The following is a 19,969-nucleotide window of genomic DNA, read 5'->3' as shown; positions in this document are numbered from 1 at the left end:
GATAAAAGGGTCAGCACAAAGTCTATTGCAGAACTCAGCCTGAACTTCTGAATTTCAGAGGCAAATGACAGGTTTAAGGGCGGGAAACGTGGTAGGCGGTTCGGGAAGGCTGTGCCTTCCTAGTACCTGAGCCAATGGGGAAAGGAAGAGGGCAACATGCAGCCGGGAGTTAGGATAAAAGGAGGCTGCATCTTGAACGTCGGGAGAGAAATTCCGTGGGGATTTCGCCCAGTGGAGTCTCTCTCTTTATTCAAACAAAGTTGCAGGACTGCTCTGCCCCTTTATGGACACTGGCTTCTCCTTATGTGATTTTCTGCACATGCCTGCCCTCTCTCTGTCCTGGCTCTATCTTCATCCCTGGCTCTATCTTCATCCCTGGCTCTATCACTGTCCCTGCCTGTAACCCTTCTTCTGTCCCTGCCCCTGCCTGCATCTCATTAGGAAAATCTCATTCCCTAAGTAAAGTACCAATTAGTCTTTCTAGTATGAAATGGTTTGGCCCTTACTAAGATCTATATACCCCCTGTACTGCTGTACACTGCATAGCTGTGGTTGGGCAGGCAGTCAGATAAGGCCCACAGCCTGGGCCCTCCCACCATCTGGCCTCACAGATAAGTACCCCTTGACATGGTGAGACTGACTCCAGAATGAGGAAAGAAGGATGCCAAAGCCACACAATTGCACTGGCTTTACAAAGCCATGGGAACAGCAGGCAATCTGTGGAGCCTTGTTGTACCCCAACACTTGAAGGGTGTGAGACCCACATGTGAACCACATTTGGGGTGCCTCAGTTTGGCTGGGACACCCCCTGGGTGAATAAAGAATGTCTCTTGTCATGCTCATCTTGATGTCCTGGTCTTGCTCCTCAGGTGTGAAAGGTTCATGACACCTGTCCCTGCCCACAGCTCTGCCCCTGCCTGTAACCCTGTCCCCAGTGCTGGTCCCCTCCCTGCCTCTCCTCCTAATATCCCTGCCCCTGCCTGTATTCCTGCCTTATTGTCACCCAGTATCAGGGGACACCCATTCCTGCTCCTGCCTGCATCCCTGACCGTTTGCTGCTGCTGCCAATCACAACATCACAGAATTGGAAGGGACCTTTAAGATCATCGAGTTCAACCCAGCCCTAGCACCTCAACTAAACCATGGCACATCCAGTCTTTTTTTAAACACATCCAGGGATGGTGACTCCTCTACCTCCCTGGTGACTTCACCACCTCCCCAGTTCTTTATCACTCTTTCTGTAAAAAAACTTTTCCTAATATCCAATGTCTCTACTCCTGTCCTTGTCCCTGCTCCTGACTGTATCCCTGTAACACTGCCCATCTCTCCTCTGTTCCATCTGTACCCCTATCCCTGTCCCTGACCCCTATCTCCCTCTTATTCATATCCCTGCCCCTCCTGCTGCCCTTTCCCTGCCCCATCCTTGTCCCTATCCCTTCCCCTCCCTCCCTCTCTCCCTCTCCCCAGCCTCTGCCTGTCTCCTGCCCATGTCCTGACTCCCTGCCCCTTTTTGCTCCTGCCCCTATTCCCCCTCCTGTTCCTCTTCCAGCCCCTGCTCCAGGAGCACACCCGGCTCTGCCTGCAGCCCCCGCCCATCCGCCTGGCCCCGAGCCGAGTTCCCAGGTGTGTTTCTGTCATTTGGCTCTTCCCAGTTTATTTGGGCCACGGGGGCAGTCGCGGGCTCCTTCGCACTTTCGTTTCCAGCTTGGCAGAGCCAGAAACTGAAATTGCGTCGGGAACAGAAACCGAAACTCCCGATCTCCCAGCTTAAGGCAGCACGGGCTGCAACATCCTGCGCGTACTCCCTGCTGCCTCCTGCTCCCGGCATCGAGGGGCACCGGGGGCTCTGCTGATGCTGCACCGGCCGCATCCCACTGCAGGGCAGGGCACAGCCTCCCTGGTGATGGAGGCTGTCCCACCGACGGTGCTGGCACCAGGAGCCTCGGTGAAACTGGCTATGTCTGCATCTCATTGCCTACAGCGATGCCGGGGCATCTGCTGGCACTGGTGACAGCCTCATTCCATTGTCCACGGTGGCACTGCCACACCCATTGCCCCTGCTCACACCACGGCACAGCGTGAGCCGTGTCCCAGCACTGGCTGTGCCCCAGCCCGGACACTGGGGCTCTGCCTTTCGGGGGAGAGCCTGTGTCACCGAAGGCACCGGGGCTGTGAGCACCCCGGAGCCGGCCTGCAGGCTGCTGCCTCTCTGCCGCCGCCAGCCGAGCTGGATGTCAGGGTGACCCGCAGCCACTCCTGCCCCCTCCCAGCCCCCGCAGCGGTGGGGGGAGCAATCCCGGGGAAACGGCCAGGGGCCACCTTAAGTTCCCAGCGGTGACGCATCGGGGCGGTGGCCCGGGAAGGTTTAAAAGCTGCTGCAGATAGACGCAGCCTGTCGGGGTGGAGTGTTGTGGGCGGGAGGAGACGTAGGAGGCGGCAAGTCAGAAGAGAGCAAAGGGAGCGATACCTGTCAGCATGGATGTGGACCCGGCGGCATCCATGAACGGACTGAGAACAGTAACTGCCAGGGAGCTGGATGGCTGGATCGCCAGAACCCTGCAGCCCAGCCCAGAGTTCTCCATGCAGGTGAAGGGGACAGTGTGTCAAATCTGTGAATTCCTGAAGAGGAAGTGCTTTGAGGACAATATCCATGTCCAAAAGACCGTCAAGGTGAGTGCTGCCTGCCTTGGGGGCCAGCTGACACCCCTGCTGCCACCCTTCCCCTGTCCCATGCTCCAGCTCCTGCCCTGCCTCAGTTTCCCTTGGCAGCTCCAGGAGTGGTGGCAGCCGATCCTGGTGCTGGCAGTGGTGCTGAGCAAGCAGGGTCTCTCTCTGCAGGGTGGATCAGCAGGAAAGGGCACAGCTCTGAAGAACAACTCTGATGCTGATGTGGTGCTCTTCCTCAGCTGCTTACCCAGCTACAAGGACCAGAAGAACAACAGAAAGGAAATCCTGGATTTGATCATGATAAGGCTGAAGGACTGCAGGGAGAGCTTGCAGTTTGATGTGTGCATTGGTGAGCCCAGGTACAAAGGTCCTGGCAGCACACCACGCTCCCTCAGCCTTACTCTGTCCTCCCGGGAGACTGGAGAGTCCATTGATGTGGACATCCTGCCTGCCTATGATGCTTTGGGTAAGGGCTGCAGGCTGGCACAGGGACAGGCAGTGGTGTCAGTGCTGGGATGGCTCTCACCCTCCTTCTCACCCCACAGGGCAGGTGACCCAGGATGCCCCACCAAAACCAGAAGTGTATGTGAGGCTCCTGGATGCCTGCAGCCACCCTGGGGAGTTTTCCCCCTGCTTCACTGAGCTGCAGAAGATGTTTGTGAAGCGTTACCCTGCCAAGCTGAAGGACCTCCTGCGCCTGGTCAAGTACTGGTACAAGGAGGTGAGGGCTGCCCAGCTTTCCCAGTTCCCAATAGACACCCATCCCAGCCAGCTCTCACCTCTATCTGCTCTTCTCCCCAGCTGAATCTGCAGAACCCCAGTGCACACCTGCCCCCTAAGTATGCCCTGGAGCTGCTGACCATCTATGCCTGGGAGGAGGGCACAGGCTCCTCCAGCAACTTTGACATGGCTCAGGGCTTCCGCACAGTGCTGGAGCTGCTGGGCCGGCACCGGGACATCTGCATCTACTGGGAGAAGTACTACTCACTCCAGCACAGAGAGATTGGTGCCCACGTCAAGGGCTTGCTACGCAGTCCCCGGTGAGGACCGTGCCCAGTGGGATTGTGCCTGCTGGCCCTGTGCCACTGCCCAGGGCTGACAGCAATGCCCACTCTGTGTTTGCAGCCCTGTCATCCTGGACCCTGCTGACCCCACAGGGATCCTGGGCCAAGATAAGAACTGGAACTTGATGGCACAGGCAGCTGCCATCTACTGCTGCTCACTGCCCTGCCTTGCAAACGTCCAGCCCTGGAATGTGCAGGTAAGGCTGCCTGAGCCTGTGAGCATCATGTCCCCCACCCCATCCCTGCTGTCTTTGCCCACCCGCTCTCCTGTCCCTGCAGCCAGCCCGGCCCGTGACCATTGAGGTGATGCAGCTGTCAGGCACCAGGCTGACACAGCGTGTCAGCCCCTACACCACCATCGGGCAGCTGAAGGACATGATCCACCAGAACTGGAGCATCTCACCATACACACAGCGCCTGGCACAGCAGGAGCCAGGCAGGAACAACATCACCCTACAGGACAGCGATACCCTGGCCATGCATGGCATCTTCTACAACACCACGCTGGTGCTGCTGCAGACCGAGCCCCAGAGGATGCAGGTCTTGGTGAAGGATGATAAGAACCGGACCACGACCTACACGGTGCTGCCCACTGACACTGTCCGACAGCTGAAGGAGCAGATCCAGGCCCGGCAGGGGCCCTCTGCCAACGAGCAGCGCCTGACCTATGGCTCCAGGGAGCTGCAGGACCAGCACAGGCTGGAGCACTACGACATCAGGCCCATGAGCACAATCTACATGCTCCTGCGGCTCCGAGGGGGTGCAGGCCCCCAGCTCCCCCAGCTCCCTGCCTGCTTGCCCTCCTGAGCATTGCCCTCAGCACCAGCCCATGTCCCTGTGTACCCTCCTGTCATGCTGGAAATAAATACTTACTAGATCCTTGTGCTGCTTGCTCTGTTGGGGACAGTGACAGGTGTCACATGGGGTAGTCAAAGGGGTTGGGGTTGCCAACACTTTGAGGGGGGACCTCAATGCCACAAGCTGCAGGGATGGCACAGGGACACAGAGGTGCAGTAAAGCAGTGCTCCCTGACCCCAGGGTGCTTGGTGGGGTGAAGGATGCAAGCCTTTTACCAGCTAGCCCTGAGGAGAAAAAATCAGCTGCTTTATCTGCCTGCTCCTGCCTGCACCACTGCCTGCCTGTGCTCATGCTGGGGGGCAACCAGTGCTGGGACGTGGCTTGTGCTGGTAGCATGGTGTCACTCACTGCAGGCCGTGGGATGTGGCCAGTGCCACCAGGGGTCCTGATGCCAGCACAGACAGCAGGAGGCAGCAGACTCCGAGGTCACCTTCGGTCACTGCCTTAATTGCTGCCTGCTGGCACCGGGGAAGTTTGGTTTTCATCTTCCAGAAAGCAAAGTGGAGCTGAAAGCACGGGGAGATGGAAGTCTGGGGAAAACCCATCAATCTTGGCAATGACCCTGCAGGTCTTGTCTCCCCTCAGCCCTCCAGTGTCGACAGGCATCCCGCCCCTCCAGGCTTGGGGTGCCAGAGTGGGTCTGTGCTGTGGGGCACCGGGCTGCCCCCAAGCACTTCTGGGGCTCTGGGTCAGACACGGGAGCCTGGGCGGCTGAATCTGCTTTATTGTGCTCAATTAGTACAAGGTCCCCTGTGCCACTGTTCTACACCCAGAGCAGTGGGTGCCACCTTTATGCCCCCCAACATCTCCCTTTTATGCCCCCCTCCTCCTGCGTCCCACCAGTGCCTGTGCTGCCCCTCCGTGCTCCCACTGCTGCCCGTGGCCCTTTTGGAACCCGAGCGTGACCCTGCTGTGCCGTCCTCCCGCAGTGCCATGCTGGGGGGGGCACTGCCTGGCCCCGCAGTTTACATTCATAGTAACAGTCGTTAATAAATATTTCGGTGACTCTGCGATGCCGGCAGCCGGCTGGGTCCCCACCGGTGTTGGAGCCGGCGGCAAGGGCGGTCGGCAGCCCCTCCGGGGGCTGCTCAGGCCGGCTGCCCTCCTGCGGCCCCGGAGCTGCAGCCTCCCCCCCGGCAGTGCCCCCGCAGTGCTGCCGGCAGGGCGGCCGAGGCCGTGCCCCACCTGCGGCCCCGCTCCTAGGCAGAGCCCGGCGCCCGGGGCCGGCCCCCGGGTCACCAGGGGGATGCGCTGCGGGGCCCCCGCTCTGCCCGCGGCCCCTCGTGGGTGCGCCGGCGGCGGGCCCTGCGCGGCTCCTCGCCCTGCCCGCGGCCGGGGGGCCCGGCGGGACTGCGGGCCGGTGCCGGGGGTCTGCCCCGGCTCCACAGCCTCTGGCACACCTTGTCCGTGGCTCCCAGCGGCGGGCGCTCCACCAGCTGGAGGAAGTCCCGGTACCAGACCTTGCGGCCGGGGATCCCGGCGGCGAGCTGGGGGTCTCCGGCAGACGCCACGCCCGTGGCCTGCCAGGCGCCGATCACCTCCAGGGAGAGCCGCAGCAGGGGCTGGGTGAAGCCGTGCTCGGTGGCGTGGCAGAGGTAGAGGCCGGCGTCGGAGCGCTGCACGCTGCGCAGCAGGACACCCCGCTCCGTCCGCACCACCCGCTCGTCCATCTGCACCTGCAGTACCCGCGGGGATGGCCGGTCAGCTCGGCTCGGCACGGCACGGCACAGCACGGCCCCACCGGCCATACCTGGTCAGGGAGAGCCTACCTCTCGCTGGGGATCATTCAAGGTGCGCTGGTATGTCCAGAGGATGTGGGCTTGCAGGGATTTGGGGATGCACTCCAGAAAGACGGTGCTTCCCTCTACCCCGTAGAGTTGCTTCTGGGGCACGGTGTCCCGCCTGGGATCTGCAAGGACACAGCCTGGCTGTCAGCCCCCACCACGGCAGGGCAGCCCAAGACTCGGGCTGGCTCCCAGCTCACCTTCAGAGCAGAGCACGTTGGGGTCACCATTGCGGACGTCCTGCCGGCGGAAACGCCTGTGGGAGGGCGATGGAGGAGCAGGGGCTGCACAGCCTGACCTGTGCTCCTCACCATGGCCTCGGGGCAGGCTGGCTGCCCCAGCACTGCATCCCCAGCACGGCATGGCACCTACCTCTTGGTGTTGGGCACGTAGCGGGTGCAGGTGTTGCCATCCCAGGCGCAGTATGGGTCCCGGGCCAGGCAGCACTCGGCACAGGCTTTGCCATAGGCACTGCAGCGGTGCAGGGGCAGCTGGGCCAGCGCTGTGGTTGAGCCAGCATAGAGCTGATGCTGGGGGAAGAGCAGAGCTGAGCACCTCCGTGCTGTGGCACGGGGCTAGGCAGAGCCATGGTGGACCTGGGAATGCCCAGGGGTCCCCCCTTACCCGCTTGGAGGAGAGCTGCAAGCTGATGATGGGGGAGGAATCCTGTGGGCAGAGCATGGGCAGGAGTTAAGGGTGCATGGGGCAGCCTAAAGATGCAGCATCCTGGCTCCCACATCCTGGGCAGCTGCAGTGCCCTGGCACAACCCAGAGCATGGACAGCACATGGGGATGCTGTGGGGAAGTCTGACTGGTGGGATGTGGAACCCTGACCCTCACCTGGAAGACCTGCAGCTCCTCCAGCAGCAGCGGCTCCATGCGGTGCCAGCTCTCCTTGGGCACTGAGACCACTTTCAGCACTGTGCCCACATCTGCAGGCAGGGAGGGGTGAGGCCACGGGTCCCAGCCCCAGCATCTCCCCGCTCTCCCTCACCGCCCCATCCCTAGGGTCACCACGTGCCTGTGCCAATGAAGAGGACGTCGTAGTGGCCATCAGCAGCGGTGACACGGTCCACAGCTATGCGGGTGAAAGTGTAGGGCACGGTGGCTTGCAGGAACAGGGGGCGCTGGCCATGGGGCAAGACAGGGTTATACATCAGTGGGTGGTGACGGGCAAACTGGATCACCTCATCTGGGAAGTCCTTGGTGGAGCCAAAGGTGCCGAAGGTTTTGCTGGGGCACTGCAGGGAGACAGCACTGGCTAAGCAGGGTCTCACAGCCCACTGTCCCCACCCCACGTAGTGGCATCCCACTGGTGGCAGCAGCCAGGACACCTCTACTCCACGTACCATGCCAGGGCGGGGGTATGGCACACGGCCCTGGTATGACACCCACTGGTAGTTGGGACCTTCCTTGTGTGCAAAGGGGCCCAGGAAAGCCCGGCGGATGTCAGCCATGGTGTAGACACAGACAGCTGAGCCTTGGAAAACAGAGCTGGTGGGAGAGAGAGGGGAAAGATGTGAGGGGGCAAGGGGGGCACCACTGGGTGTGTGCAGGGTCCTGGGGAAGGGGCTTGACCTGGAGGTGGAGAAGATGGCGTAGATCAGAGGGTTGCGCTTATCTCTTGTCTGCAACAGGAAAACATCCCCTGCAAGCAGGGAAGGCATCAGTGCTGCAGTGCTGCCCACAGCTACACTGCTGGGGTCACATCCCCGTTCACTCACGGAGCTCATCAAAGTGGGTGTCTGCCCCGTCGGGCCCTGGCACAGCGCACACCAGCCGAGCCTTCAGGAATGTCGTCCACTTGTTCACCAGGCTGCGCTGCCCGCCCATGTCGTTCTGCCAGGGCAAGGAGGACGCCGGTGTCAGCAGCAGCAGCAGCAGGTGGCACCCCTGGGCACCCTGGCCCCCAGCCCCCCTGCCTGTGCACGCTCTCACCCGGCAGATTTGGCCGATGCGGGCGAAGCTGGTCTTGCCCAGCCCCTGCTGCCGTTCCACCGCCGTCTCACGGAAGAAGAAGTAGATCTTGTCATCGTCTGGGTCCTCACTCTCCGGCACCAAAAAAACGGCCACGAACTTGGGCTCTGGGGACAGAGGGGTGGTGCTTCCAATGCCTCCACGAGCTGTGCTCCCCAGGAACCCTGGAGTACCTGCTGGGGTCCCAGGGGAGGGTGCAGAACCAGCCCTGCCCAGCTGCAGAGCAGGGTGAGAATGGGAATCCACCAGACATTGAGGGTCTGGCGGTGACATATGAACCCCTGAAATCACCCTCTGGAGGCAGTGAACACATATCTGAGCCTGAAGGAGTCCTTGCCCTGATGCCTCCAGGCAGCAGCACTGCCACTGCCAGTGGCCCCCCGGCCCCCACCCTCCCAGTGCCCAGCACTGACCATTGAGCCAGCGAGAGTCATGCTGCTCCGTGCGGATGGAGGGACGCCGGCCCAGGCTGCGGAAGATGGTAAAGTCACGGCCCATCAGATCGGTGGCCACCCCAGAGTAGAGCTCCTCGCCTGGCAGGCACCGAGGGAAGTGTTATAGGGGCCCCCCCGGCACCCCTGTGCCACGCTGCACCCAGCGCCAGGCTCAGAATGCCCTTACCCACAAGGACAGAGGCAGCTGTGTGCCGGGGGTCATACGGGCTCTTCCCCTTGCCATCCTCAATGTGGTGGGGGTCCAGCTTGAAAACGGGCTCCTGGAGAGGGGTAAGGATGGGAGGTGGGCAGGTGGCAGCAGCTGGAGGCTGTGGTGGTGCCAGGGGAGGCTCACTTCTGCATGCTGGCCAGCCTCGATGAAGGCACAGACTGGGTGGAAGGCACCAGTGCCACAGGCGTACAGGTGGGTCCGGTTGTAGGGGTGCAGGATCTTCACAAAGTTCATGCACTCTGCCTGGGGATGGAGGGAATGAAGGGTGAGGTACTGCTGGGGCAGATCCCTGGTGTAGTCCTGGCATCCCACAACGCTCCCCACCACTCACAGTGATGTCCTTGCCGGCCCAGTTGCATTCTTCCCTCCATTCCACGGGAGCTGGCCAGTAGATCTGCGGGTGGAGAAGGGGATGCTCACCGCACCTGGAGCACCCAGCACTGCCCCACCAGCGTGTTCCCCCCGCCCCGTTACCTTCCTGCCCCGCTGGCTGATGTCATCCAGGGCCAAAGAGAGGAGGTGGTTCTTGGCGCCCACGAAGAGACGGCCGCGCTCCTCATCCAGCAGCAGGGCCTCGTAGCAGCAGGAGTGCTCCAGCGAGAAGTGGTGCAGCCCATGGCGAGCCCGCAGCTCTGCCGGGACCCAGCGGCGCTGCTCAGCCCGGCCCCGCCACTGCCTGTCCATCTCCACTGCCCCGGACACGCTCCGAGGCAGCCCGGGTCAGGCCACGGCCCCCTGCCATGCCATCCCCTCCCCCAAACCTGTCCCACTGGCTTGACTAGGTTCACCAAGCCCGTGCCTGCCCAGCATTCTTCCCCATGCCAGCCCCACACCCGTCCCCGTGTCCCCCGAGACTCATCCCCAAAGCGCTCAGCAGTGATTCCCATGCCCTCGGCACCCATCTCCGCACCGCTCACCCGGCAGCGGGGGAGAAGGGGCCATTCCCTGCCCCGCGGAGCTAATCCCACCGTGGCGGGAACAAACAGCCCTTTGTCAGGCTGCGAGGAGAGCTCTTGCTGAGCCCTGCCGCTGGACAAAGCCCCCTGCGCCGTGCTGGAGCCCCTGGAGTGGCCGGTCGGGACACGGCAGCAGCTCTCCAGCTGGCACAACATTCCCAACAGGTATGGCACAGCTGAGGCCAGGGAATGCCACCATGGTGCACACAGCGATGGAGCACCTGTTCCTGCACATGCCGGGGGCTGGGAGCGAGGTCCCAAGCACAGGCATGGCCCCAAGGACAGGCAGGTGGCCTGGCTGGGCTGGCATCAGGTAAGGAACAGTGCCAACACCTGATAGCCCGCGGGGAGGGCGGCAGCAGCGCTAGGGACGTGTCCCTGCTGGGGCTTGCACCCACCGCACCGTGCTGCCCCCCAGGATCCTCCCGTCCCTCTGATGATGCTGGCTGTGCTGACACGGAGCCAGTGCGCCCAGAGCTGACCCCACACCCCCACCCTGCCCGTGTCCCGTGCTCACCGGGGAAGGACAGCTTGAGGCGGGGGGTGGCAGCGGCCGGGGGCCGGCCCGCGGCGAGCCCGCGCAGCAGGAGCAGGAGCAGGAGCAGCGTGCGGCTCATGGCCGGGGTCTGGCTGGTGGCGCCGCGGCTGGGGCAGAGAAACAAGACCTCAGCTCGGGTTACAGCCCCCTCCCCACAGCCCCCAGACCACGATCCCTCCCCGATGCTGCCGAGTGTCTGCAGAGCCTTGAGCATCAGCACAGGGCAACTCCAGGCACGGCACAAGGGGATCCCCCACTGGGCTCGACCTCGTTGTTGGAGGGGATGCGAGCCAGCAGCGTCCCTCCCTATTTTAAAGTCCCCATTAATCTAATCCCAAGCATAATGGGCTTCAGAAACACTGCTCCTGCCCGTGGGGAAACAGAGGCAGCCCAGCCAAGCAGCATCCAGCCTTGCCCATGCCTGTCTGAGCCCATCAGCAGGAGTGTGCCGGGCTCTGCCCATTCCTGCCTGCAAGCACGGAGCTGTGCTATAGGAATGGGGACAAGGACAGAGCAACCACCGAAGTGGTGGCAACCAGATAGAGCATGCTGGGCAGTCAGTGGGCTCCTGAGCACTGGGCAAGCTGTCCACGATGGTAGTCAGGGGGTCCCATGCCTCAGTTTCCCCCACTGCTACAGCCCCACCATTAGTCCTTGGCCTTTCTTGTACCACCATGCAAATGGGAGCAGGATTTGGGGACTCTGGCTGAGCAGGTGCCCACAATAACCAGAGGGGCCTATGCTGGTGTGTCTGCCACTCTGATGGGTGCACACCACGAGGTAGGAAAGTCCTCCTCTGACTCTGGCAGCAGCACCTCTCCCCAGAGTGGGAGGTGATGGTTATCAGGGCACTGTGCCAGAACACAGATCCCACCTTGCCTCTTGGCCATTCTGCAGTGCCTTGTGCAAGGCACAGACTGAGCCAGGCTGATCATCAGCCCCTGTAGGTTTCACCCGTGGCACAGCCACTGGGGTCTCACCAGGACACCAGTGACAACCAAAGCCCCACCACAGCCGCGGGGCTCGGTGCAATCACCCCAGGCTCTGCTGCCCTGCCTGAGCTGGGAGCTGGTGGATGCTGGCCAGGACGGTCACGTACACACGGCACGGAAGGGGCTCCTGCGGGCAGGGCAGCCCCCTCCAGGCTGGCCGGTGAGCCCGGGGCGGGCAGCGGGCAGGGCCTGGCTGGGCGCAGAGCCGGGTACGGCTGCCCGGTGTCCCGGCACGAAGGCGGTCGGCGCTAATGGCATTTACAGAGGCGCCGGGATGAGGCGCGGGACCCGCCGGGCTCTGGCAGCCCCGACGGCTGCCGCCGGCCGGGGCCGTGCCGGGGCACGGGGGGCTCCCGCCTGCCCTCACTGGCCGAGCGGCCGGGGCAGACCCCCGGGCACGGACCCGCGTGGCTCCGACCCGGCTGGCACGGGGGGCGGGCGGGGGGCGGGCAGCAGCGGCAGCACCACAGACCCTCGGTGCCAACCCTGGCAGATCCAGCCCGCGAAACTCCCCGTGCCAACCCCGGCGCCAGCCCTCCGGTGCCCTCCGCTGCCGGAGGGGACACGGACCCCGCCGCGACCCCCCAATACCAGCATGGGCCGCCCCCCCGACAGCAGCGCAGAGACCCCGTCACCCCGGGACACTCCCCGGCCACCCCCGTACCCTGCCGGCCCTCGGCCCCCAGCACCCACCTGTGTCCCGGCTCGGCTCGGTCCGGCCCGGCCCCGCCCGCCGCGTCCTCCGGGAGGGAGCGGGGCGGCCCCGCGGGGCGGGGCGGGGCGGGGCCGGGGGCGCGCACAGGGACACGCGCACGAGTGTGCGAGCACACGCTCACGAACGGACACGCGGGCACCTCACACATGTACACACACACACATACACACGCACACAGGCGAACACCCGCGGCCCCTCACACACACACACACACACACAGAGCTGTGCTGCCACCCCAGTGGCCCGGGGTGACACCCACGGTGACACCCACGGGGACACCCAGGGTGACACCCGCGGCCCCCGGGGCAGAGCTGAGGATGCCAAGCTCAGCACACGCGTGGCTCAGCCCACGAGCGGTGCCGGGGCTCCCCCCTAGCCGGGACAGGCACTTGCTTGCCCGAGCGTGGGGGCCGGGACGGGGGGTGCCGGGGCCGTACCGGGGGTACCGGGGGCCGGTCCCGCGCCCCGCTCAGCTGCAGCCCAGATGTCTGGCCCGGGCCCAGCCCGGAGCAAACAAAATTCCTCCGCTGCCTCCCATTTTCCAGCTGCCGCTGCCAAGAATAGCAAGTGCCGAGTGGTGCCGGCAGCGGGGCCACGCGTGCCTCGGCGGGCAGGGCTCGGGGCGGGCGAACACGAGCTGCCTTGGGGGCCGCACCTGCCTCGCTCTCCCCGTGCCCCTGACTGTCCCTACCTGCGGGTGCAGGAGTGCAGGAAGGCAGGTGCGGAATGCGTGGGGAGGCAGGGCTGCAGGCAGGGCTGCAGGCAGCAGGCTGTGCAGGCAGGGGTGCAGGCTGTGCAGGCAGGTGCAGGGTGAGCAGCAGTGCGGGCAGAAGAGGGTGCGGGCAGGTGCGGGCAGTGGGTGCCAGCAGGCAGCGAGCACAGGTGGGCTGGCAGGGAGTGCGGGCGGGCCGGCAGCGGGTGCGGGCAGGTCAGGTGCAGGTGCAGGCACAGGCAGGCAGTGAGTTCAGCAGGAAGCCAGAGCCGTGCAGTAGGCAGAAGCTGTGCCAGGCAGGGTGCCCGGGAAATGCCCTTCTGTCCCAGCGCCAGTAACCCTCGTGCTGCCAGCCCTGGAACTCTGGCATGCTGGCAGGCTCTGTTCCAGCACCACAACTTGCTCTTCTCCTGGCTGTGCCACGGTGCTGAGTGGCATTCGGCCGAGCCCAGCCCAGCCCAGCCCAGCTTTATGGGCCGTAAGGAGGACAGAGACAGCGAGGGGACGGGTGGAGCAGCAGAGGAGCTGGCACCGGTACGGCAGGGGTTACTGTGCTGTAAGACTTTGACCAGGCACCAGCAGGACTTTGGGTTGGGTGGCCCCCACACGGGCATGGCGTCCCTGTGCCTACTGTTACCAGGACGGCGCTGAGATGGTGGGGACAGGGATGTCGTGCCCAGCCCTGCACAATGGCACCTTCCTGTGCTATTCCAGCACCGTGCCTCAGTTTCCCTTCACCCAGTTGGAACTTTTCCAACTACCGCCACTCCCGGCAAGCGTGGCGAGGTGACCAGGTGACGTCACCATCGCCCCGGCCCTGGAGCCCTGAGGGGACCTTGCTGGGAGCGGCTCCGCCTGGAGAAACCATCAAGCGTCAGGAGGGCCGGGCTTCCATCCCGGAACAAACGGCGCGGGAGGGATGCGCCACGTCGCCCGCCGGCCACCCCTTCCCGCCCCACGGGGTGTTCCTGGCCAGCCCCGGAGGCTCTGGCCGCTGGCACGGTGACGGTCCCCATGTGGAATGGGCATCCCGCCCCCATCCCCGCGCTCCGCAGCCCGCGGAAGGTTTCACAGCCAGGTGCCGGTGGCCTGGCTCCCCGCCAGCGCGGGGGTGTCGCTGCCGACGGCACCAGCAGGTGCTGCCGCTCTCGCTCTTTGATCCCGACCCTGCCGCTGGCAGATCCGCACCCGGGGATCGCTGCCTCGGCCAAATCTCCCCCGGCGGTTCCGGCTCCGGCAAGCATCTGTAGCTCGGCCGGCAGCGCCCGGGCCCCCGGCGGTGTCAGCGGGAGGAAACGGCTCCTCTGCACCTCCGCAGGGCCCAGGGGCGGCACCGCAGCAGGCACCGGCCAAGGCTCCTGCATCTCCCGTGCCGGGGCTGAGCCAGCAGGGCATGGGAGGCATCCGTGCCATCGAACGGGTGACCAGCACCACCGGCTGCTGGATACCCTGCATGCAGGGAGGAGGGCTGGGGCTGGCATCCACTAGCCCTCAGGATGGGTACAAATCCTGCATCCCAAATGGGAGTGGTACCTCACCAGAAGAACCCCCGTGATTCTGTGGGGTGATTCCCCCAAGGGTGCTACAGGGTGGTCCCCCATGTCCCTGGGGCCCAGAGAGCTTCACTCTGCCCGGGTGGAGCCATCATGGCTGAGGACACGGAAATCCATGGGTCCAAGGGTCAGGGTGAGCTGTGCCATGACAGCTGGTGCCATAAGCATCCCTGTGACACATGGGCTGGGCACGGCACTGCTCCCCAGCCAAGAGATGTGTTTGTACAGCAGCGTGGCCTTTGCCAGCACTGCCAGTGACACTGCCAGCTCGTCACAGGGGAGGAGAGTGGCATCCTCACCCCAGCCTGCACCCATGACCTGAGCACAGGGATATGCTGCTCGAGCTAGTCTCCCCTGGGTCTGGACACCCCAAAAAACTGCTGGTGATTTGTGATGCCGCTAAAGATGTGGCTTTAGGACTTCTTTGGGAGTGTCTGTGGTGGTCCACATCCATAACCTTGGGCCATGAGATGACATCAGGCCTTGCATGGCTGCCACATTCCTGGTACAGGGGAAGGATGTGCTAGGCAGGGGACAGAGCTCATGGCATCCCAAGTGGGCCAGCATGAGGGCTTGGCTGGCAGCAAGCAAATGTGCCTGAGACAGCTGCATCCTTGTAGCACAGCATGCAGGCAATGTCCGAGGGCAACACCAGCTCTGGGTTCACACCCTGTCTGTGGATACACCCTGACCTTATGTCCACCCCCCATCACAGCAGGCTGGTGAGACCCCAGCCTCAGGGACCCCAGTGGCCCCAGTGCATTCCTGCTGGGATTAGGTACCGGCTCCCGGCAGTGCCATGCTGGTGTAGCCCAGCTAATCCCTTTTTAATTGTCCCAACCCTGTTCTGGACTGATCTGGGCTGCCCAGGGAATGGTGGCGTTGTGTGCACCCCAGTGCCTGAGCACCTGTGGGGTGCTGCCATCGTTTGTCCCTTCTGTGGCACCAAGCCATAGGTACATGGGAACCTTTGGGGTGGTGATGAAGAAGGGGATGTGCATCCTCCAGGTGCAGGGCAGTGGCCTTTTGGAAAGGGAAAGGGAGGGATCCTGGTCCTATAGGATCCTATCCTCCTGACCCAAGATGACCATTTGTCCTTGGCTTCGTGTCTGCCAGCAGCCAGGCTCTGGGACAGGCAGAGGGGCCATGTGCCCTGCACTGAAAGCCACCAAAGCTCCTCAAAGCCATATGTCGGGCAGGAGGAGGACACCCAGGCTTTGTGCCACCATGCAAGCACTCTCCCCACCCCAGCAGGAGGGCAGTGGGAGATGCTGGCTGAGTCCCCCTGCCTGCTGTCCTGCCCACGTCCCTTTGGCCCTGCCCTGAGCCACACCAACCAGTGGCATCCAGCTCCTTAGGCTTTAAAAATAGGCTGGTGTCCCTGCCATGGGGTCAGTAATTTTAGCCAGGGTGTGTCTTGTTGGGAAGCATGCTGATCCATTCATCTTCTCCTGCTGGCCCCGCTGCATCCACACACAGGGCTGATGTCAGCCCCTCACTGCCCACTTGCTCCTCCCTGCCCACTTGCTCCTCCCTGCCCCGGGGCAAAGCAGTACAGCCATGGCCACCTTGGGCACAGGCAATGCCTGGTGGGATGGTGAGGGTGGGGAAGAGAGGACGGGGGTGTCCAGCTGCCCCCCGAGCCTGCCTGCTCCCCATTGTGGGCATCTTGCCCCCAAAGCGGGTGGCAGCGGGGAGCACAGCGTTCCACGGCACCCAGCAGCACCCAGACAGGCAGTGGTGGAGCAGTCCCGGCACCCTGCCCTCTCCTCTCACCCTGCTCCTCTCACCCTGGACCCCAGCACAACAGGCACTTCAGCTTGCCTCCCACGGTGCTCCCGGGGGCTGTGCCGGCTGGGAAGGCTGCGGGGGCCGCCACCGAGCATAATGGGGCCATTGAGGGCCGAGCCGGCACGGCACAATGGGGCCTTGTGTGCTGGCCCCGCTCCCGCTCCTGCCCAGCCCCGTGCCCAGCCGCAGGACACCCCCTTTGCCCATCGCCCCGGGGCTCACCCAGGTGCCAACCCCTGCCTGACCCAGCCAGTGAGTACCGCCAAGGAGCAGCAGGTGGGAGGCCACCAGGGGAGCTCCCCTTCCATAAACCAGTGCCCAGGGAAGGAGCACTGCTCGGGAAACTTCCCAGCATGGTGCTGCTCACCCCTGCCACCCCTGCTGGGACAGGGCTTGGGGTTCCTGCTCAGCTGTGGGGTGACAGGAACAAGGAGGTGGCACCTGCCCAGTGACGCCTTCACTTCCCTCTCAGCACCACGTCCGAGCCCGCTGGCACCCGGTACCCACTGTGGGGACGCAGGGACCTCACAGCTTCCCTGGGAACTCCATTGTCCCAGGTCCCCAACGCCACAGCCCCCGGCCAGCCCGGCGCCCCGAACCCATCTCACCTGCTGTGCTGCAGCAGGGGGCTCTGCCGGAGCTCGCCTGCTTCCTCGCCCCGCGGGTCAGCTGGGCTCTGGCTGCCGCCGGCTCTTTAAACCCCAAATCCCCGGTGCTGGGCGCCAGTCCCGCCGGCGGCGGGGGTGGAGGGAGGGGATGCAAAGCCCCGGTCCTGCTCCCGGGGCCGGCACCAACAAAAGGCAACTGTGTCGTGTGTCCTCCCTCTGCACCCAAGGACCTGCCTGGCCGCTTGGGAACAGCCCCTCGGGAGCCCAGGGCTTTCGGGGTGCTGCCACCCCCTCTGCCTGCGCTGGAAAGGGAAAAGAGGTGCGAGCAAGCCTAGGAATGCCGATCACAGCCGCGGTACATCCCGATGTCCCCACGCACCCGCTCCTGCCTGCTCGGTCCTGTTCCTGCCTTGGAGGAGTGCCAGGATGAAGGCACTCATCACCGTCCCAGTGCCTCATCTGCTCCGGCAAAGTCCAGCCCAGCCGGGCTGGAGGGGGAGGAAGGGGATGTGGCTGCTGCCATGGTGCCGGTTCTGGGGGGACCCACGCCCCCGAACCCCCATAGCTGCCGTGGGGCCGGGGGAAGCAGCCCTGCGGTCCGAAGGCCGAGCAGCCGGTGACGCCTCATTAATGCGGGGTAAATGTGTAACAAGTTCTCGGCTGGGCTGGGGCCGTTTGAGCCGCATGACTTCTCCTGCCTTCCCGGCATCCTGGGAGCAGGGGATTGAGTGGCTCTATCGCAGTAAGAGCCACTCAGCCAGGGAAGGAGGGAGGAGGAAAGTCCGTGTCGTGGCTGGACACGCTGGGGTGCCCAGACCTGGCTGGGTGGAGCAGAGTGGGCAGCGCTGGGCTGGGCTGGGCACAAGCCCATTGCTGGAGGGACAGGATGATCTCAGCCCGTGCGCCCTCCAAGAGGGCATGAGGTGAGAGAGCAAGGGAGCAAGGCTTTGTTCAGCAGTGCCTCCCAGCGTGGGAAGCAATGGGCACCATTTTGATAAAAAACAAAACAGGAAATTCCATCTGGAGGCAAGGGAATGTGTTTTTCTTCAGTGGCAGTGGCCAGGTGCTGACACGGCTGTGCCAGAGGCTGCAGAGCATCCAGCCATGAGGATCTGTGCCCAAGCAGTCGGCACCAGCTGAGCCCCTCCTGCCGAGGGGTGGGCTCAGGACAGCCGGGGACTCTGCCAATACTGTGCCAGCCCCAGCCTCCCTCCTGGCAGCGGTGACCACGCAGGTGGAGAGGGGCTGGAGCACATGATCCTGGGATGTCAGTGCCCCCATAGGGCTGGGCTTTTAGCATGTTATCCCAGAAGTGACAGTGGATCACTGTGCTGTGCCATGTGGTACCAGGTGAAACCCCAGAGCACCTCACAGTGTTGGGCTCCATGGAAAACACTGGGGTGGCCAGAGGCCTCAGGAAACAGATGGCACCCACTGGAGCTGTGTGAGGCAGCAGGGCCGCCACTGCCCGTGGGATAGATGAGGGACTGGGGCTGTCCCACAGAGGGGCTTGCGGAGTTCTGGGGTGCACGTGGGGGGAGAGGGCTTATAGGGACACACATCTGGGGGAACGTGGGCTGGAGTCACACGGGTGTGACAAGGCAGGGGATGCTGGGGAAGCCCCAGTGGGAGCTGGATGCAGGCACAGAGCAGGCAGATGCGGGCAGGGGGCGGGGAGTGGGCAAGCAGGGGGTGGGAGGGGGCAGGCAGTGGGTGGGCAGGCAGGGCATGGGCAGTGGGCAAGGTGTGTGCAGGGTGTGGGCGGTGGGCAGGGTGTGTGCAGGGTGTGTGCAGGGTGTGGGCAGGGTGTGGGCGGTGGGCAGGGTGTGTGCAGTGAGCAGGGTGTGCGCAGGGCATGGGCGGTGAGCAGGGCGTGTGCAGGGTGTGGGCAGGGCATGGGGAGTGGGCAGGGTGTGGGCAGGGCATGGGCGGTGAGCAGGGCGTGTGCAAGGTGTGGGCAGGGCATGGGCAGTGGGCAGGGTGTGTGCAGGGTGTGTGCAGGGTGTGGGCAGTGAGCAGGGTGTGTGCAGGGTGTGTGCAGGGTGTGTGCAGGGCGTGGGCGGTAGGCAGGGTGTGTGCAGGGTGTGTGCAGGGTGTGTGCAGGGTGTGGGCAGTGGGCAGAAGGTGTGCAGGGCATGGGAGGTGGGCAGGGTGTGCGCAGGGTGTGGGCGGTGGGCAGGGCATGGGCAGTGAGCGGGCAGTCGGCAGCCGGGTGTGGGCAGGGCGTGAGGAGCGGGCAGGGCGTGGGCCCGGCTGTGCCGCCGGCGGCCGCCAGAGGGCGGTGGCGCAGCGGTGCCGGCCCTGCCCGCTCCGCCCGCGCTCCCCGCTGCCCCCGGCGCTCCCCGCTGCCCCCGCTGCCCCCGGCGCTCCCCGCTGCCCCCGCTGCCCCCGGCCCTTCCTGCTGTTCCCCGCTGCCCCCGGCCCTTCCTGCTGTTCCCCGCTGCCCCCGGCGCTCCCGGGCAGGGCATCGCCAGCCCACAGAGTCACGGGACCGCCATGTCCCGCGTGGGTGGTGTGGGGTCACCAACGCCATGCCCGTCCCTCCAGCCGGTGGGAACCGGGAGCGGCTGGCCGGTGATGGGGATGGAGGGGCCGGTGCTGCCGTAGCACCTCGCTGACCTTGCCGGCGGCAGAGCGGGAGCGGGCAGCGCTCTAGGCAGATCCGGCGGAGCTGGAGCAGCCGCCCGTGGCCTGGCACCCATGGCCTGACCTTCCCAGGGACGGCTGGGGGCCGAGAGGGCAGCTGGGGGCCTGTATCCCCATCCCCACCCTGCGATGGTGTCACCGTTGTGTCACCGTTGTGCCACGGTGGCTGCTCCTGCTGGTGATGGCATTCCCCATCCCATCCCAGCACTCATCTGTGCTTCCTGCCACCCACCGGTCTGGTGGAGTGTGGGTGGGGCTGCTCACGGGCAGGGTGGGGGTCCCAGCAGTGCCATGGAGCGGGTGGTAGGACTTTGGGTGATGTGGGATGTGCCCAGGGGAATGGGACTGGAGCTGGCCTCAGGTATCCCCCTGGCATCTGGTGGGACTGGGGTGGCTCTCCAACAGAGGAGCTCTGGGAAGGGTGCCAGGGGGACTTCTGCGA

General features: G+C 64.4%; 2 protein-coding genes across 2 annotated transcripts; one reads left to right on the top strand and one right to left on the bottom strand.

Moving 5' to 3' along the window:
• The first annotated feature begins 2,383 nt into the window (after nucleotides 1–2,383).
• LOC129124775 (2'-5'-oligoadenylate synthase 1-like) lies at nucleotides 2,384–4,610 on the top strand. Its single transcript, XM_054639876.2, has 6 exons — nucleotides 2,384–2,670; nucleotides 2,839–3,133; nucleotides 3,213–3,388; nucleotides 3,469–3,707; nucleotides 3,793–3,928; nucleotides 4,011–4,610. Exons 1-6 carry the CDS (start codon nucleotides 2,476–2,478, stop codon nucleotides 4,536–4,538), a joined length of 1,569 nt encoding a protein of 522 aa, XP_054495851.2. The 5' UTR covers nucleotides 2,384–2,475; the 3' UTR covers nucleotides 4,539–4,610.
• Nucleotides 4,611–5,436: 826 nt separating this feature from the next.
• On the bottom strand, nucleotides 5,437–12,271 carry SEMA3B (semaphorin 3B). Its single transcript, XM_077184363.1, has 18 exons — nucleotides 12,196–12,271; nucleotides 10,490–10,617; nucleotides 9,491–9,648; nucleotides 9,348–9,410; nucleotides 9,140–9,259; nucleotides 8,972–9,065; nucleotides 8,764–8,883; nucleotides 8,312–8,457; nucleotides 8,098–8,212; nucleotides 7,952–8,021; nucleotides 7,723–7,867; nucleotides 7,395–7,614; nucleotides 7,214–7,305; nucleotides 6,998–7,039; nucleotides 6,746–6,903; nucleotides 6,574–6,629; nucleotides 6,359–6,498; nucleotides 5,437–6,265 (listed from the first exon to the last, which is right to left on the bottom strand). The coding sequence occupies exons 2-18, from the start codon at nucleotides 10,587–10,589 to the stop codon at nucleotides 5,825–5,827; spliced, it is 2,280 nt and encodes a 759-aa protein (XP_077040478.1). The 5' UTR covers nucleotides 10,590–10,617; nucleotides 12,196–12,271; the 3' UTR covers nucleotides 5,437–5,824.
• Nucleotides 12,272–19,969: the final 7,698 nt, after the last annotated feature.

This window comes from Agelaius phoeniceus, chromosome 11 (assembly GCF_051311805.1).
Source record: "Agelaius phoeniceus isolate bAgePho1 chromosome 11, bAgePho1.hap1, whole genome shotgun sequence".
Classification (NCBI taxonomy): Eukaryota; Metazoa; Chordata; class Aves; order Passeriformes; family Icteridae; genus Agelaius; species Agelaius phoeniceus.
The sequence above is the reverse complement of the archived record's forward strand: the minus strand, read 5'-3'. Positions and strand labels throughout refer to the sequence as shown.

Coding starts and splice junctions, on each gene's coding strand:
- LOC129124775 (XM_054639876.2), top strand. CDS start 2,476: ATGGATGTGGACCCGGCGGCATCCATGAACGGACTGAGAACAGTAACT. Junction 3,134..3,212: donor GCCTGCCTATGATGCTTTGG/GTAAGGGCTGCA, acceptor CTCACCCCACAG/GGCAGGTGACCCAGGATGCC. Junction 3,929..4,010: donor TCCAGCCCTGGAATGTGCAG/GTAAGGCTGCCT, acceptor CTGTCCCTGCAG/CCAGCCCGGCCCGTGACCAT.
- SEMA3B (XM_077184363.1), bottom strand. CDS start 10,589: ATGAGCCGCACGCTGCTCCTGCTCCTGCTCCTGCTGCGCGGGCTCGCC. Junction 7,615..7,722: donor CATACCCCCGCCCTGGCATG/GTACGTGGAGTA, acceptor GTCTCCCTGCAG/TGCCCCAGCAAAACCTTCGG. Junction 6,499..6,573: donor CAACGTGCTCTGCTCTGAAG/GTGAGCTGGGAG, acceptor GTGTCCTTGCAG/ATCCCAGGCGGGACACCGTG.